Source organism: Arachis stenosperma, chromosome 3 (genome assembly GCF_014773155.1).
Source record: "Arachis stenosperma cultivar V10309 chromosome 3, arast.V10309.gnm1.PFL2, whole genome shotgun sequence".
NCBI classification, from domain to species: Eukaryota; Viridiplantae; Streptophyta; class Magnoliopsida; order Fabales; family Fabaceae; genus Arachis; species Arachis stenosperma.
Genome location: NC_080379.1, coordinates 163,845,054 through 163,865,127, shown reverse-complemented (window position 1 = coordinate 163,865,127; position 20,074 = coordinate 163,845,054). Strand labels below are relative to the sequence as shown.

Here is a 20,074-nt window from a genome sequence, read left to right as displayed (position 1 = left end):
CACTTTCTCTCTCCAATCCACATTTAATGCTTCCTATCTTCCCTCCTCCCTCACTCCATTCGGTTCCTACCCAACCTCCTCATATCCCACTTTTCCATTCTTTCTACCATGAAAAAGAAAACCGCCTCTAGGAAAAAAAAAAACGGATTTTTCTCTCTCAAAAACCGTCCACACCCCAATCTCATACTCATATACACATTCATTCCACCACATCATCATCACCCTCACCTCCCTCCAAACATACAGACACCATGAGAAGAAAAGTCATAGCTAAAAAAACTTCTTCAAGGAGGAAGAAGGGAAAGGAACCTGAGGAAGAAGAAGAGGAATCACAAACATCCTCCATTCCATCACCACCCAAGAAGGCTACTCCTGGAAAGAGTACTCAGAAGACAGACGGTTTTTCACTACATGACACCACCGAACCTGCCAACTTGGAATCCATGGAATTCAAGAACAAGTTCAGCAAAACACATTTCCACTATGACCCTGCCAGATTCAACTCCTGCGTCTCATTTGAATTCCACAAAGATGTTCTAGAAAGGCGTCATCTCTGTCAAACCTACCTTGTCAACCTTGATAATCTCTCCAACAAAGGAATAAATGTGTCTCCTCTGTTTGAATTGCTTCAATGGACTCCATTACTTCACATTCAAAAACCGGTTTACCCTTGTTTAGTCCGACAGTTCTATGTTAACATGAGATTTATTGATGGCACCATCCACTCATATGTGAAGAAAGTTCATATCACTCTTGACACTGCCACCATTGGGACGGCCTTGGGATATAAAGAAGAAGGGCCGAGAGCTTACATGGACAAAATGTGGGACTCACAAGTAGGCGTCACCTATAAAGTTGTTCTTCAACACATATATGAGAATCTCTCAGGCTTGGATGGCACTACCCCCACCCATAAAGCCCTTGGTCCCGTCAATTTGCTACTGCACAGGATCATCACCCACATATTGACTCCTCAAAGCAGCTCTCACAATAGAGTAACATATTCTGACTCTCTCATCTTATTTGCACTTGTTACCTCTACTCCTATTTCTTTCGGTTATCTTATGATTCGCCATATGTGGGACTCGGTAAGAAGCACCAAAAAGGTAAATCTGCCTTATGGTATGTTCTTAACCAGTATCTTTGAATTTTTTAAAGTTGACTTTTTGAATGAGACAGTGGAAAACAAAGTGTCAATGGTCAAAGGTGGTGGAGCTGTTAAAGGAACCAAAAGCAAGAAACCCATGGCTTCGGAGAGTGACTATGAGAGCAGACCTGAGTCATCAAAAATCACCGAATCCATCAAAGAAATTCTTATCGAATTTTCATCTATGTCCGAATTTATGGTCCAATCTCACAAGGCTGCACGCAAACTGGCATATGAAAGTGAAAGAGCTTGGATGAGATGCAAGGACAGGGTCGGTTTGATGTTAGAAAATTTGGAAAAGGATCTGGGAGATGAAAGTGAAGACGGGGCTGAGGAATCTGACCTTCATCTATCTGATGATTAATTATCTGTTTAGTTTAGGATATTGGCTTAAGAAGGCTCAATCTGATATTATGTTTTGTTGGGTTTGATACTTTTTGATACTTTTTGATACTTTGTGATACTCTGTGATACTCTTGGGTTATATTTTGCATAATTTGTTCTCTATATCCAAATCTGTTTTGCAGGTGCCCCTCTGATGACAAAAGGGGGAGAATAAATGTTAAAAAAAAATTAAAATTGGAACAGGAGATGAAATTCTCCTTGAGAATTCATGATCACTCCTGTTAGAATGATACACTTGATAGTGCATGGTTGATTATCATTTTGAGTTGAATGATACACTTGATAGTGCATGGTTGATTATCATTTTGAATTGATTATTATTTTGATGCATTTGTTTTGATATCATGGCTGCCTGGTTGTTAATTGATTCTTGTGAAAGTCTTATTTTGATGAATATGCTTACTACTAGTGGAATAGGAATATTTTGATTCATCTTGGTAAATATGTTTGCAGAATAAGTTATTTTTGGCAGTTCCTTTAAGCATTTGGTATGAAAATAAATGCTGAAAAATTTGCTGTGATCATGTCATGATTAAAAATATTTTCTTTCCATAAGTATGTTGCTCTGATTTGATTGGAAAATATTTTAAATAGCAATTTATTTTCAAAGATTTTTGGTTGATTAAGATTGAGCAGAAAATTAAATTTGTGATAGTAAATAAGTTTTATATATCATTCAAATCTGCTCATAAATCAAGCATTTAGCATCATGGAATGAATATGCTAAATAACATTGTTACTTGAAGCTTGATTAAAATGTTACAGGCTAGTGCTTCCCTTGGTAAAAATGGCACATATAAAAGGGGGAGCCATGTGACAATTTAAAAGGGGGAGAAATTCAAATTCAAAGGGAGTAATTCATACTCTAATCTCAAAATTTATTTCCGTTTCAATTTTAATAATGTTTGTCATCAAGGGGGAGATTGATGAGTTTAGAAAACTCTAAATTAATATTTGTGATGACTAAATATTATTAATATAATTAATTGCAAAATTAATTTTGGATTAAATGATGATTAAAATAATTTTGCAATGCAGGTTTATATTTGGGCCGAAATAAAAAAAATATTGTTAGCCCAATGTTAAATATTCAGCATTAATATAAAGTTAGTCTCTTATGACTGAATGGGAGATATGTCACTTGGGTCAGAATGAATTTTATTGCTCCAAACCCAATTATGATCTATGCTAAGTAATCCAATGCTTGATCCAAAAATCCATCAGAAAAGCAAATATTACCATTTTCCTTGAGCTTCCAACGGAATCCATTTCTAGTGGAATTCAAATTTCACTAAAATGAATTTAATAATAGCATTGGAAACATGAGAGAGAGTGTCATTGATATGATTGATGGCATTGGAAGCTACACGCTACTCAGGGAAGTAAAAGCAACTTTTTCAATTGAATTGTTTAACTCATTTAATTACTTTCCTCTCAAACTCTATTTTCTCTCTCATTTCTTTCTTTCTTTCGGTCAATACCCAAGAAACCATAAAAGCAAAAATGAGCTACCAAAAGAAAGGAAGAGCAAGTATGAAGACCATCATGATGATGGCAAGAAAACATATCAAAATAAAAGTATGTTGTGGTTGAGATTTTCACCAAAAATGGTAAGATTTGGTGAGGTAATCTCGAGCTCTTCATACCCAAAAAAAAAGAAGAAGATTCGGCCAGCAAGGAGGAGATCCTTGGAGGCATGGCTTGTCTCTGATTCTACTCAACCACCACAAGAAGTAGCTAGAGTGACGAAGTGATGGAAGAGGCAGAGATTTGAGCAGATGAAGTCATCATCATCATAAAGCATCAAGGGCCAGAAACCCATCTTGAAGAGCAAACCAAGGATGGAGAGCTCGGATTGATGAAGAGTGATGACCAAGGAAGAACTAGAGGTATTTGCATGTTGGGTTTTGCATGGGTTACCTCCTCTCTCTCTTTGGCAGAACCGGTTTTGTGTGAAGGAAAAGAAGTTAAGCTTGGTTTCTGTTTCAACTACGAAGGCTTCTCCTCTTCTATAAAAAGGGTGAATAGTCACGGTTTGATTCAAGGAGTTAGAAGTAAGCAGTGAGAGTGCAAGGCATAGAAGTCTCATAGCTACCTAAGCTTACAGATTTTCTTCTCCTTCAATGTATTCTGTTTTGTATTTTTCTGTTTAATTTTGTATGTCTTGAGTCTCATGGAAAAAGACAAACAGTGAGGTTTGTATGAAAAAGCCATAGAGCGGAAAAAGGCAGAGAGTGCAAAATTAAAAGAAAAAGCCATAGATGTCCTTAGAGTTCCTTTGTACGTCTATGTTGTGTTTCATGATTCTGTGGAAATCCCCTTGTAAGTTGGGTTAGCACTTTACAGTTTGTAATCAGGTTGATTATAGTGAAATTTCATCACTGTTGTGATGGAGACTGCATGTAGCCTGCGTTGCACTTAGCAGCTGAACCAGGATATATTTGGGTGTAATTTTCTCTCTCTACTACTCCATTTTTGTTTCTACTGCACAGGAGCTAAAACAAAAAATATCTCGTACCAAGTGACGAGACAAAAATAAAAGTCCCGTGGCTAGGTACGAGACAAAAACAGAAAAGTCTCCTCAAAAACCAGAAAGTGTAATCAAACAAAAAGGAAACTAAGATTCAACCCCCTTTTTATAGCCACTGAAACTATAAGAAATTATTTTGTGCAGTTTCCTTATGAAATAAAGACTAATTTGTCAAAATTTTTTAATTCATCTAATACAAAATGGTCAGATATCAATTTAGAATTTTACTTGTATTTTTTTCCTTAAATTGATTTTCAACTCAAAGTTTGGATATAGAAAAATCAGTATCGAAAAAATATTCTCTCACATAATCCAATAGTATTATCTTAATATACAAAGATAATAAGCTAAGAATTTTAAAAATATTTTATTTAACCTTTCAAGATTTAGTTTTTATGCGTAATTGCGTATATGTAGCAGAAAGTAATTATATATATCATTGATTGGTGATTAAGTTTTTTTACATATATAATATGGTTGATTTTTAAATTCATAACTTAAAATAGTTACCTTTAAGTGCATAAAATAAATTTTTATATTAGCGGTGTATTGAATAAACTAAATTAATTATTTAGTGATATTAAATACATAAAAAATATTTTGTTTATAAAAAATTGTTCTAGTTATTAGCAAAATTCTTTGACTAATACAAATAATTTTTCATATTTTTCTTAAATAATTTCCTGTAAAAATTCTATTTAATTAATTTCTTAAAACATTTTGAAACAATTTATACTTTTTTTCGTTATTCCTAGAATTGGACGTGGCCCTTGCTTTCTGCAATAAACTTTTAATTTCTTATTCATTCTTATATTTTATGCTGTCATCAATATATACATACCTTATTTAATATAAAAAAAGTACATACATACTTCATATATTAAATTAGGTGAAAACTCAGATGAAATCGACTTCACGTGAAGATACCTAAAAATCGTTATATGAAAATTTAGTCAAATCAATTAAATCATCTAACGACTTTCAGATATCAACTTCACGTGAAGTCGACTTCACTTGAGTTTTCACCATTAAACTAACAGTCCAATTACACATTTAAGTATTTTTTAAATCCAAATTTAATTAAATAGGTGCAAACTCAACAAAACCACTTTCATTACACCAGCATGTACCTACGCGCGTTTCAATAACACTTTTTCATCTTCGTTTTCGCGTTCTTCATTCTTCTTCTTCGCTTTCCTCCTTCTTCGTTTTCACATTTTTTCTTCTTCTTCGCATTCTTCCTTCTTCTTCTTTCTAATTCGCATGTTTTCTCTCAATCATCATTCTTTTATTATTGCTATTGTTGTTGCGTTTTTTCTTTTCCTCCTTTTAATTGAAGTTTATTTGGATCCAGAAATGAATTCAATGTGTTTTTGTTGAATGATTGAATCTTTTTTACTGCTTGTTCAAAATTAAACTAATTTTGGTTCATTTGTGAATTAATTAAGGTTCACTTGATACTGCTGATAAGTATCTTTTTTATTGCTTATTCAAAATTGAGCTAATTTCGGTTTATTGGTGTGTTAATTGAGGTTCAGTTGATACTGCTATTGAGTTTTGACCAAATTTTTTATTTCTTAAGTAATTTCGGTTCATTTGGATTTTAGAAATAAATTCGATGTGTTTTTATTGATGATTGAATCTTTTTTACTGCTTGTTCAAAACTGAACTAATTGAATGGAATGGAGTGAAATCTAATGCTATTGAATAGTGATAATGAATAATTTCATTTTTCTTTGCTAAAAAATTTGGTCAATATTTATCAACAGCAGCAAGTGAACCTCAATTAGCACACAAATAAACTGAAATTAGACAGATTTGAACAAACAGTTAAAAAGACTTCATCATTAACAAAAATACATCGAATTCATTTTTTGATCCAAATGAACCTCAATTAAACTAAGAAATGAACCGAAATTACTTAAAGAATAAAAAATTTGGTTAATATTTATCAGCAGTATCAAGTGAACCTCAATTAACATATAAATGAACCGAAATAAACTAAGAAATGAACCGAAATTATTTAATGATAACATCAAAGAAAATCACAACTAATAAAAATGTTAGCAAAATGTTGGTGTTATTATGACGATAACGAAAAAAAAAAGAAAAAGACATAACATTGGGGAAGAAGGAAGAAGAGGAGGAGAGAATAAAAAAAACCTATGTGTACGAATTTAAAAAAAAAAAGAAAGAGGAGAAGGAAAAAGAGAAAGAAATAAAGAAGGAAAAAATAAAAAATAAAAAAAAAACAGAAAAAGAAAAAAAAAGACATATAATTTAAAAAATTAAAATAATTTGATTAAAATTAGTTAAGTATTTTGATCGAATGTAGAACTTTATTAATTAAGGAACGCTCTATAATTATTAGTTCCTCCACTCTTCCATTGCTTTATTAATCAACTAGCTAGAACTACTTCATATCAATTACCATGACATTTTGTTTTAAACAATAATTCTAATGAATTAGTAGTATTTAATTTTTTTTTTTTGGAATTTAGTAAAGTGTCGAGATTTATTAGGAATAACATAATGACACATATAAATCATGAGTAGGAAGGGGAACATTTAAAAAGGGTGTATATTACGCCCAACTCTATAATAACTATATTAAATTTTTAAAGTAGATCTTTAGATTTAGGACTTTTATTAGTTTAGTTTTTCAAATATAAAATTATTATATTTGTTCAGAATTCAGTTTTGAGTATTATATTTATTTTTTTTTATCTTTTTTAGTATTGAATCAGTAAACTAAATACTAAGTTGATTCTAAATTATTATGCTGGACACAAAATTAAATAACATCGTTTCGTATTAATACTTAAATAAACCAAAAAAAAGAAAGAAGAGTTTATATAATGTACAAATTGTTTTATCTCTTCTTATTCTCTAAAATAATTTTATTTTTATTTTATTTAAAAATTAAAATAAAAAGATATCATCTATTTTTATATCTAATACAGTGTAACAAGTTATAGTTAGCTAAGCATTTTGTTTATTAACTTAACACAAAAAAAATTTCGAAAATCAATATAATGTTGGAACTAAATTTCCAATATCATTAAATTTAAATCTAAATGATTAAAATGATAAAAGTCATGAATCTAACATGTCACCTAATATTGATATAGCATTTCCGCATAAAGTAGATATTTACACTTCTGGAAATATAATGCTGGAAAAATTTCTTATATTTTAAAATAGGATTTTGTTAAGTAGACAATAATTTTTACGAATAACGTAAATAATAAATTTTAAAATTAGTCTAATAAAATAAAAATATATTAAATTTTTAAATTATTCATCTAAATCTTAATATTAGAATAACCATATACACTCTTAATAAATTAAACATATTTAATATATCTATTATTCTCATTATTTAATATTTTTATTATTTATCTATACTTTTCCTTTAAAATAACACGTTCCATGTTCATGTATGTACTAATGTGCGCTTGATTGAGATGTATAGCTAAATTGATAACTGCAAGTCTGCAACTTCATAGGAATGTCAAAAACTTTGACTCAACTTTTCTCCTACAAATTTTTCTTTTGTGGTTGAGAAAAATTGTATGCATGCAATGATTGCACACACTAGTTTTACGTAATTCATCAAGGAAAGAGTTAAAAATCCATTATTTTATGTATAAAATTTTGGTGCATATTCTCGGCACGACATTTTTATATAAAAATAATATTGTAAATTATTAAATAATTTAATACATTAAATTAAATATATTTAATTAAATTATCTAATAACTTTTAATGTTATCTTTGTAGGAAGACATTTTTATAGAAGCATATCTCCTTAAAATTTTTTTGGCTATATGTACATTATCTCAGTTACAAAATGTACATTATCATATGAGGAGTGTTAGGAACCAATAATTTTTGTGATTTGTAATCATTAAATAGTTATCAATGATATTTTTAATAGTATGAGATTTTATCTAATAGTGTGAGATTATTCAATTTTCTTTTACTGATTACATACTGACCAGAATTTAATAAAATTGCTTTCTACAAAACTTTTCTTTATCACATTTATCAATGTTAAAGTATTGATCATCTAATATTTATTTTCCTTTATGTCTCATCCTTTTGGAAATGAAATAAATTAAAACCAAAGATAGTTTAAAAAAAAACCAAAAAAAAAAAGAAAGAAAGAGAAGAGATGAAGCTTGAAACATTGTTGTTGAAAGTCCTATGAAAAATGTTAAGTACTCACCAGAGTTTCCATTGATAAGAGTATTTAACTAACCATTCCTTTTGACTTTCCTAGCTATGCCATGCAATTTCTTCTAGAAACTCAATGAGAGATCAATATTGTCACTCTCCATTCACCATCATTACCATTATTTAATTATATATTCACCATTCCCCATTCCCCATTGCTCATTATTCTTCACACATATCACTACTTGCGTAGCAGCTTCATCAATGGCACCTTCTGCTTCATTGATGAAAGCTTGCAATGTCAATACCCTTTCAGTTCCTATTTTCAAACCATGCACAAACCCTTCATCATCATCACGTGTGTTCTTCTCAAAATCCATCATCGAACTGACACTTCATACCTCAAATTCTGGCCATAATAATCAGCACAGTAACAATAACTTCCCACTATTATCATTCCCGAGTTGTTCATCAAAACCAGATATCAGCACAGACAGTAGTGACATAGAAAACAAACCAAAGGGTAGTAGTGAACAGAGCTCATTAGTTTCTAAACGCCAAAAGGCTTCGAAACTAGATAAAAATCATGCAAGTGAATCACTCACTACTTCTCCTGCAAAGTCCTCGTCGTCTTCTTCTTCACCATCCAGAGGGTTGGTGTTTAGTTTAGGTCCTTCAGATTCTTGGGACGGTGCAGAAGTTGGATCACCAGTGGTTAAGAGGTTCCTCAGCGACGATGAAGAGAGATGGTTCATGTGGTACCATGGAAGATCAAATAACAGAAACCCTTCTTCTTCTGATTGGGTTGGTCTTGCAACTTCAAGCAATGTTGTTCACTGGGAGAGAGGTTCTGATTCAGCAAGATCAAGTAGTGGTGTTGGTTACGTTATGAAGTGTGGTAAAGAATGGTGGGAATTTGATACAAAGGGAATTAGGCCTTCAGAGATACTTATGATGTGTAGTTCCTGGGCTAGTGCTTCTAGTGCTGCTTACTGGCTCTATTACACTGGCTACACTTATGAAAATGTAAACTTCAATGAAAACCCATGTTTGTGTTTCAACGATGATGGAGAAAGTTTGAATCTTTTCAAGTCTCTACCTGGTTTGGCTGTGAGCCATGATGGGAGGCACTGGGCTAGAGTAGAAGGAGAGCATCACAATGGAGCATTGTTTGATGTTGGTGATGAGAGAGATTGGGATTCATTGTTCATTTCATCTCCAAGTGTTGTTTGCCATGGGAACAGTGATTTCAGGATGTACTACCATTCATTTGATGTTGAAAAGGGCCACTTTGCTATTGGTTTAGCAAGGTCAAGGGACGGTAGAAGAAGGTGGGTGAAGTTGGGGAAAATAATGGGTGGATCAGGTAAAGTTGGAAGCTTTGAGGAGTTTGGAGTGATGAATGCTTGTGTTATAAGAAACCTCAGAGATGGGAGCTATGTGATGGCTTATGAAGGTGCTGGTGCTGATGGGAAAAGGAGCATTGGTGTGGCTGTTTCTGATGATGGGTTAATGGATTGGGTTAGGGTTCAAGATGAGGCTGTTCTGAAGCCTTCTGAGATTGGTTGCTGGGATGATAAGTGTGTGGGATCTCCATGTTTGGTTCAAATAATGGATAGAGGAACAAACAATGATGAGTGGAGGCTGTATTATACAGGTGTTGGGAATGGAGGAAGAGGAGGTATAGGAATGGCAGTGGGAGACATAAGAAATTTTAGGAGGTGGAGACGTTTTCATGCATAATGTACATAAATATATGGGTAGTTTTCTGGTGGCCAAGGTTATAATTACTAAGAGGAGGCCACTTACATAAAGACACAAAAAACGTCTTTTTTTAAAGACGTTCATACGTGTCATAATATGATTGGACATCTCTATTAAATCGGTTAATAAGCTATTTTTTAATAATTCAGAATAAAATCGGTTTATTAAAAAAAATAATAAACCTAATTGTCCGTATTATAATTATTAGATTCGGTTTGTTCCGATCAATTTACACAATATAAATCGAATTATATTTGAATTTTTTATAAAAAAACAAATATATCCTTAATTTTTTATTTTACAGACATTTAAATCTCTAATAATTTAAAAATACAATTAAATCCCTATAAAAAAATAATTCTAACCCTAACCCCTGATCTGTCCAAGCCCAAATTCAAGCTTAACAGTGAAATGGTGAAATAATTTGCTGCGAGTTAAACCCTGTGACCCTGAGAAGCCACGCCCGCCCAACCTTCTTTCTTTCTCCTCTTCTTCTCTGAAACCCAGCCCAGCCCGCAGACCTCCACACCAACCTTCCGTCCGTCCGTCCGTTCCTACCGCCGGCGACCACCGTCGCTAACACTCCCTCCTCCCTTCTTCCTTTTCTTTCTTCCCTATTTCTCCATTTCTTTCCTCCTGTACGCAACACCCCTGTTCGTGGCGCCACCTTTGTCTGCACCTTCCAGTTCCGGTGAAAACCACCAGCGGCGGCGAAACTCTGTGCCGCTACGACACTACCTCCGCTCCTTACGCTATCTTCTTTTTTCACTCCTCAACGCAGGTTCCATTCCATCCTCTGTGTCTGTTTCTTTTTTTTCTAATTATTTTTTTTTCAGTGCCTTTTGATTCTGCTTTTACTGATCTTGTTAGACTTAGGATAGTTGATTATTTGTGTTTCTGGACTGAATGTGTATTGGTTGGTTGAAATTTTTGGGTTGATTGATGCTTACATTAAACTAAAATTGCTGTTTATGAATCCGGCATACAACCTGTTCGATAAATTGCCTGAAAGTTAAATCTTATGTCTGATCATCATAGGCTTCAAATTTTGTTTTCATTAGGCATTGTAACTCATATTGTGCAGTTTTCTATAAGTTTTTATGATGATTGAGATTGAATTTTGGTTATGCACTTGGTGAATGTTCTTGCTTAACACCAAATTAATTGAACTGAAATTTTAGAATTCATTCCTTGTTTGGTGTTATATGTTAAGTGCATACAGAGTTAGCAAGTGAATTGATGATATTGCGTATCCATGTAGTTGTTGAACATAAATGATCATATACTCTTGTCCCCTTGAACCGAAGCACAAGCAGTCACCAAGAAACGTGGAATGGTAAGATTGTATTCCATTCATTACGATTAATCACATGAAACCTTACCAGTTACCAATTATGAACGCGAGTGTGATTCAGAAGAGAGACGAGAGGATGTTTCGGTTGAGTAAGAACAAGGCTTCTTCGAAATCTGCAGCTGATACAAGATTTGAGTTCTGATTCTCTCATTTTAAGGCTCTTCAGGTAATTTAATTTAATTTTTATTTTTTCCTTATTCTTCCATTTACGTTGATAAATGCTAATGCAATAGTGTGTGAAAATTTGTTGTGTTTTTTTTTTTTCACGTTAGCTTAATACGCTTCGTATGTTCGCAATTGTTGATCCGCGGTGATGAACTGATTATGCGTTTGGTGCGAAATTTGCAATGCAAGCCTCAGAATCTTAAATCCTATTTCTAATTTAGAAACAGCGAAAACTAGTGCTTTATTTGTTGAATTTTATCAAAGAAGATGAAATTTATTATGTGAAGAAGTTTAGTATTTTGGAAATGGATGATAATTAATTAAGGTGAACTAAAGTGAAGTTGTTCTGTTGAGCTATAATATAGAATCCTTGAGACTTGAATGTTTTATCAAATGCAAGTAGCAGATCGAGTTGTTGGTTTGATATGAATAACAAGTGTTCATACATATTTTTGTTCACATTATTAATAACTTAATACTAAGCAGTGGGACAAATCATAATATTGAATGACTGGAGTGACATGTTAAAAGTAAGCAAAGATGACTTATCTTTAAGTTCTAAAGTAGTTGTAATCAAGGGGGAAAATGTTTAAATCACCAAAATTATACTCTTTTTATCCAAATTTTGCTGCTAAAAAAGTTGTATGTTGATTTTAGAATTGTTTTCAATAGTAATTCAGTGTGCGGGGAAATAAAGGAAATAGATGGTTCTGTTAATAATAACAAATACTGATTCTCTTGTTTGTAGGTACCCAAGGGATGGGAAGCTGCTTGTTTCTGTTGTTTCGGTAGAAAGTAGTAAAGCTATTGCAAAGTCAAGCAAGGTGCTAGTGCAAAATGGGAGTTGTGATTCTTTTTCAGAATTTGTATTGTTTCCAGGAGATAATTCTTCCAAGGAGATTGATGAATGTCTCCTCAAGCTTATTGTTGCCATGGTGCTGATACTATTGCTGTTTGCTTTTCCTATTGTGTATACTCTACTTTGTAGTTAAGATGTTTCTTTATCAGTTAGAAGTTTGTTTGAATTATGATGTGGCTTAACAGGGACCATCAAGGTCTAGTATCCTTGGAGAGGTCACTGTTAATATGGCAAGTTATGTGAGTTCAAATGCTGAATCTTCACTTTCACTCAAGCTGGGTAAGTGGCAACCATGGGACAGTTTTACATGTAAGATATACAAATAAAGTTGTCTTACTTTTATTGAGTGTAGAAACCTGGATGGTTGTGTTACTGTGGTTGGTTACGCTCGGATTTAATTGTAGTCATGTTTGGGAGAAAAGTAACATTGGAAATCTGGAATATATTGCTGAGTATTGAATGTATCTTATTAATTCCAATTACTCTTGTTAATCGACAACTTGTTTTCTTTGGGTAATCTCTGTTCATTCAAGCGGTATTCACTGTGATTTTACTCTCTGATATACAATGTTGCATAGGATCATATGGAATTATATTTCTGCCCAAAGTTTTATGACTTGTATTCAATTGAAGTCTTAGCCACCAGATTGCCAACAGTTATTGCTGGTTCATACAGTTACATAATACCAATCATTTCAATAGTTCAAGCTAAAAGATATGATTTATATACAGATCCTTATGAGGTTAATGTCATTTTTCTTTCTTTAGATGCTACCCATTGTGCTGATTTTGGCTTAAATGGTTGAGTTCTCTTTTTTTCTGTTAAAAAAAACTAAAATATTTTCTATAACTCAGATATTCACTCAGACAAAGAGGGATTCAAAGTGCCTTGATCGTAAGTGCATCTTTCCAGATGGTACTTGGATTTTCCAAATCTGACTCGCATTAAGTGTTATTATTATAGGGACAACAATACTAACTGGATTACATTTAAACAAGCTAAGCAGGACAAGTGCATATTATTTTTATTTCCACTATTACAAAAAAAGAAATGAAAAGAAAACATTACAAACTCCATGCACACAAAGGAAAAACCAAGCACCAGAAAAACATCATAAAGTCACATACATGATTGAAGTTTGTACCACACATCGTCAAGGAAATGGTAATAGGCATACATCCATGATTTGAATATGAACAGTGGACCCACAAATCCCCAAAATCCCACTATAAATCGAAAAGCCACACTCACAAACAGCCATTTCACTCCATGATTCTTTCTCTCTTTTTCATTGTCATTAGCATCATCATCAGGAACTTTCCCGTCCATGGTACAGTTGAGCAGCAATGGTGGACCACATAGCTTGTTGCCGACGAAATCGGATGCTTCAAAGCTTTGCAACTGAGTGCCCGTTGGGATTTTGCCCTCCAAGTGATTGTAGGACAAGTCTAGCTTGTTCAGGAAGTTCAAGTTTGTGATGCTTTGAGGGATCTCCCCTGTGAGTTGGTTGCCAGAGAAATCAATGGATTCCAATGACTCCATATTGCCAATACTTTGTGACCACTTAACTCATTCTTGGACAAATTCAAATAAATCAGAGCAGATAGGTTTGTGATTTCCATTAGTATTTCCCCCAACAATTTATTAGATGAAAGATCAATGTTTTTTACTAAGCCGAGAATGTTGTTGTACTCAACATCTTTTCCTTTCACCCATAGGGTCATGCTTATAATATCACTTCCATACATCATGTCTTTTTGGATGGATGAACTTGCACTAGTTTTATCTATCATGGCACTCAAATGGTTCAAACAATTTGATATAATAGACACATACAATAGGAATAATAGACACATCACTAACATCGAAACTTAGTTGGGTAATACCCTTTCTTCCATTTTTGTACTTTAACACTTTATTTTTTACCCAATTGCAAATTTCCATATTGCACATTTGCACCTAAACCGATCCTATATGCATCAACACACAAATGTTATTTATACAATTCAATTAAACAGAGGATTTGACTCAAGAGTTACCTTCATCTTTTTCCAAAAGTTATAGCCGTCTGTAGATCTTCCAAGCTTAGTCGAGCTTCATTAATAAAACAAATTTTTATCAAGTGTTACTAGCAATATATAGTGGATAATTTTATACGCGATAAATAAAAAAGGGATATAATTATGGCCTCATTAGTAAAATAAGACTAATACATGAGTAATTCCTAATGATTCAACTCACCAAGTAAAAAATAAACATATGAATGAAATAAACAACATAGTTTAACAAAACAAAAAAAGTTAAATAAATCTATCTCTTACTTTTATAAAATTCAATAATTTTGATGTAATTAAATATTTTTGAAACAAAATCATTCTAAACCAAATTTATTAAGAACTTATTTAATTATATACTTTATACAGAGGTTTCGTGCAGGAAGAGGCGAAACACCAAGAACCAAAGAACAAGGTGGCAGCGATGGCGACGGTGAGGAGGCAAAGGATGTTGGAATGCGAAAAGGAAAACATGGAGAAGAAGCCCTTCATGGACATACAAACTGAGACCAAGAGATTCAGGCAAACAACACTTGATTTGATTTCCATTTTTAGCATTCAGCAACAATCGTCACAAATCAGTAACAAGTAATCCCTAATCACACTAAACCTTAAATCAATAAAGCTAAACAGAAATTTCAGTAATGATTTGATTTCTATTTTTAGCAGCAGCAAGAAAATTTCAACAAAAGCTTCAGGAATTAAAAAAAGAGCAACAGCACAAAATCAATTACTTGATTTTCCATTAACCCAGTCACAGTTTCACATTCAAAAATCAACAAGGCCACATTCAAAAATCAACAACAGGACATAAAAGGAAGAGAAGAACCGAAGAAGTGAAGGCAGTGCCGCTAACCTTCGACGGCGACATGGACGGCGCCCGGCGAGGCGACAGCGAGTGGTGACACAGCGGCGAGCTGCTCCAAGTTCGAGAGAATCAGAGAGGACAGCGACAGGGGGAAGGAGGACGCCGAACTACGATAAAGGAAGCAGAGGCGCCGACAGCACGGACGGCGGCGGCACCGCGGCAGACCCGTTGCAGGGAGAACTTAGGGTTTTGGTAGGGTGAGTTGGGAAGGTGCTATGGGTTCAGACTTCAGGTGATAGTGATATATGATTCACGTATTGGGGGGTGGGGTGGGTGCTAGGGGAAATGGGTGGGTGTAAGGGAGAAGGGGTGGGTTTGGAAAGTGGATCCAACCATTTTTTAAGTCGGTTTTTGATTGAATCGGTTAGACCGGTCGATCTGACCGGATTTTAAAATATTGAAATTGGTTTTATTTTAGTTAATTAAAAAATTTATAAAAAATCGGTTTACTAAAAACGTCCAATTATATGACGACACGTAGGCGTCTTTATAAAAAGACGTTTTTTCTAACTTTGTGGAAGCATCCCCCTTACTAAGAATGGCTAATAGATAACATATAAAAAAGAGTATGCAGATTTTTAGTGGGATTGATTATTATAAATGCTAGTAATTATTGTAGGACAAAAAAGAAAATGTCATAACCAAAATTCTGTGTATATTATATGGGCTTCTTATGTAAAACAAAAAAGCCATATTAATCATTTTTGAGTGAATAATACCTAAAATTAAAAATCCATTATAATGATGGATCAACAAAATTTCTTGAATTATTAATAAATAACGGTAATTTGAGGGAAAAAAAAGAACAAAATTATGGGACATTTATATAAATTCTTGCTATTAATGTATTTGTAGCATAGATTATATGAGAAAATAAATTTATAAAGTGTTTAAATTTTATAACAAAATATTATTTTAATAAAAATAACTATTAAACATTATTATTATTATTATTATTATTATTAAAAGAAAAATTATTAAGATTAACAACTTTTAGTATTTTTGGTCATTTTTTGAACAACATAAATATTAAATTATATTTAACAGATAAATTTTATTAATTCATGTGTATAAATTTTGAAAAATTTGAGTGAAAATAATAAACATAGGTGTAAATTAGATGCTTATTGTGTGTAAAAGCTATGTAATATGAGTATAAATTATTACTGATTAAGTACGGGACAAAAATGATAATACTTATTGGCCATGTAGCATTACTTTTAATAAAAATCTTTATAATAAGTTCTATTAATAATATTTATCTTTTCACTCTTTGAATTCACTAAAGCTGTTATTTGTAAATCTTAAATTCATAATGTCATACCTAAGATAATTTATTTAAATAAACTAGTTGAAAATCAATAATACCAGATTATATTAAAAATGGAAGCATAATAATTCTGTCATCTCAATATTTATATTTTTTATCCTTAAATAATGTTAATTATTTTACTATAGATAATTATTGAATTTTTTGTAATTTTATTCTTATTCGACTTTAAATGTACTTAAAAAGAAAGTAATGTGATTAAGAATAAAATTTTAAAAAATATATATTTAGAATTAGAGTAACAAGATTAAGTGTAATTTATTTAGATGCAATTAAAAAAATAATCGAATAATTATATACTATAAAAATAGATATTATTGAAAGTCAAATTAAAATTTACCTTAAAGTTAAAAATAAAATATAATTAAATTAAATATTAGAAAATTTTGGTATATTCAAAGCAAAAAATTATAATATATACTTTATTTTATATATATCATGCACTTTATTTTTTATATTCGGCATCTGCAACATAGAAGTCTCAACATCATTACTTATTTGATCGTCAGAGTCACTATAATTTAATATTTATGTTGCTCAAAAAATGACCAAAAATACTAAAAGTTGTTAATCCCAATAATTTCTCTTTTAATAATAATAATAATAATAATAATAATAATAATAATAATAATAATAATAATAATAGTAATGTTTAATAGTTATTTTTATTAAAATAATATTTTGTTATAAAATTTAAACACTTTATAAATTTATTCTCTCATATAATCTATGCTACAAATACATTAATAGCAAGAATTTATATAAATGTCTCATGATTTTGTTCTTTTTTTTTTCTCAAATTACCGTTATTTATTAATAATTTAAAAAATTTTGTTGACTCATCATTATAATAGATTTTTAGTTTTGGGTATTATTCACTCAAAAATGATTAATAGGACTTTTTTATTTTACATAAGAAGCTCATATAATGTACATAGAATTTTGGTCATGACATTTTTTTTGTCTTGCAATAATTACTAGCATTTATAATAATCAATTCCACTATAAACCTGCATACTCCTTTCCATATGTCATCTATTTATAGAACAATCAAATTTTGGCCATTCTTAGTCATTGTAACTTGGCCACCAGATAACTACCTAAATATATAGGGAGCCATTATAAGATGTGAGAAACGTCTTTACATAAAGACCTAATATCTCCACCCATTAATACTTCACATAGGGCATGGATTAAACTCAAATATGGTTTATTTTTAATATTTTTTTTGTTATAAACGATTTTTTCTTGTCTGAATCTATTAATGGTTATCTTAAAAAAAAAAATTCAATTCACTTGGTCTCAAACCGTCTCTCCCCTTCATCGTTGCATCTTTTAACTTCCAATAAAACCTCAATCTCAAGTATGAATATGATTCATTGATTTCAGTTTGATTTTTGTTCTGTTTATTTTTTTGTTATGTTTGTTAAGGTTTTTATTTTTTTAATTCTGTTCTGAATTTCTGTTTTTATGATTCTAATTCTTGACGTTCTATTTGTACGTTTGTTGTAATGATTCTGATTTTTTAATCTCTGTTTATATGATTCTGTTTCTTTGATCATAATTTGTTGTTATCATGCTGAATTTTAAAGGTTTTTATAAATTATGGGTTGTAGCTTCACCAATACCAAGTGGTAGGTAGGGCTCTTCCCATAGAGAAAGACGAGCATCCTAAGCTCTACTGCATGAAGCTTTGGGCCACCAATGAGATTCGTGCCAAATCCTAATTTTGGTATGTGATCACTTTGATCTGATTTTTCACATATTTTTACATCTCCAATATTTTCTGTTTTTAGTTTAAATTCTAAAGTTAACACTTAAATCATATATTCTATATATCACGATACTACATGAAATTTTGGATATTTAGTTGATCTGTAGAAATTTTGGATCAAGCTGTTGAGATTAGTAAAGTGATTACAAATGATGGAAGTTATAAATTCAATAGTGATTGACTCCCTCACTTCATCACTTTACCGATCTCTTTACTTTAGAACATCTTTTTTTTAGACATTTTTAACATAAATCTAATCATCTAGTGTATATTTGTGCACCAATTTGATTGTTAAAATGGTGGATATTTTGTATTACTAAAATTGCAAAATTGATTTTAAAATATCTTTGAAGAACTGTTTTAATGTCTTGTTTTCAATCTTTATGGATATATTTAAGCTTCAATTTTGATATGCTATTATGTGTAAATGACATAGAAATGTTGTTTTGGAAGTTTTTTTTCCTCCAAGAATAACCAGTTATATTGCATCTTATTTTCATGTTAATTTTTTTAGGTATTTTTGTGATTAAGGAAGAGTATCCTTATCGAATTATGCTAACTTTCTCTATTTTCCCAACACCTAAGGTCTCAACACTGTTGTGAAGCCGACGAGTGTACTCTGTTTTATCATCCCCTAAGGCTTTCTTCCATTGCTACAATGTTGAAGGTATGGATGAGATAGAGTTTACTGAAGTTGAGAGCAATATGAATGATATTGTAGTTGAGTACCAACAATACCAAGATGCCACTGCTGATGACAAAGAAAATGAAGACTATGAAGATGAGGACGTTCAGGAAGAGGCTTTAAGTAGTAGTAATGCAGGAGTTCTTTTCAATTCAGGAAGAATGATGTAGGAGCATGTATTTTTATGTTTGTGTCGTTAATTAAAGTAGTCTATTTTAACTTATATTATTATATTGTATTATGAGTTAGTCCCACATCGTCCGAGTTATGAAGGTTCTCCCTCTCCTACTAGTATAAATATGCGTATGTACTCCTTTTTATTTATGAGTTGAATTGGTTGAGTTACATATTTAAGTAAGTTGTGTGTTTATTTTCTTTTAGGTTTTTTAGGCTACTTCCACCATAGTGGGATTGTAAGGTTGGTCCTCAACTTGCTCCAATAAAATTTTATTTGCTGTTGGTACGAATCGTCGTTAGTACGGATTCTTTTCTTTTCTCTTCTTTTGGTGCCTTTTCTGTTGGTGATTATCATTCATTCCCATAATCAGGATTGGTGCATTTCCATCATCATTGTGCATCATCATCATCATCATAACATCGACACCCAAGCATCAACCTCATTGCATAGTAGTAAAAGATGGCTCTAAAGCGTAGAAATACTCAAGAGATTGAAACGGAGGAGTTACGTGGTCAAGTTAAAGAGTTGCAAGAGCAACTTACAAAATATGAAGCTGCTCAAAATAATCATGGCAAGCAGGGTGATGACAATTCTTCAAGTGAAGAAGATAACTCAAATCAATTTCATTATTCTTCTTCGTCTGAAGGTTTGTCTACACGAAAAGCACGACACAACATGACTCACAAAACTAAAGACTTAGGAATCAAAATTGGTATTCCTAATTTTTGAAGGGAGACTCCAACTAGATGATTTCATCGACTGGCTTTGCACAGTAAAAAGA

The 20,074-nt window shown here is 31.9% G+C and overlaps 1 protein-coding gene and 1 long non-coding RNA gene across 3 annotated transcripts; both read left to right on the top strand.

The window, feature by feature from the left end:
• The first annotated feature begins 8,525 nt into the window (after positions 1 to 8,525).
• On the top strand, positions 8,526 to 10,004 carry LOC130967178 (uncharacterized). Its single transcript, XM_057891996.1, has one exon. It carries the CDS (start codon positions 8,526 to 8,528, stop codon positions 10,002 to 10,004), a length of 1,479 nt encoding a protein of 492 aa, XP_057747979.1.
• A 7,947-nt stretch (positions 10,005 to 17,951) lies between these two features.
• LOC130966768 (uncharacterized) lies at positions 17,952 to 19,318 on the top strand. 2 transcript variants are annotated; one of them, XR_009081300.1, is made up of 3 exons: positions 17,952 to 18,019; positions 18,249 to 18,388; positions 19,016 to 19,318. It is a non-coding gene; the product is annotated as an uncharacterized LOC130966768 (long non-coding RNA). The 2 variants fall into 2 exon arrangements; XR_009081301.1 differs by having other exon boundaries at positions 17,970 to 18,019; positions 18,273 to 18,388.
• Positions 19,319 to 20,074: the final 756 nt, after the last annotated feature.

Coding starts and splice junctions, on each gene's coding strand:
- LOC130967178 (XM_057891996.1), top strand. CDS start 8,526: ATGGCACCTTCTGCTTCATTGATGAAAGCTTGCAATGTCAATACCCTT.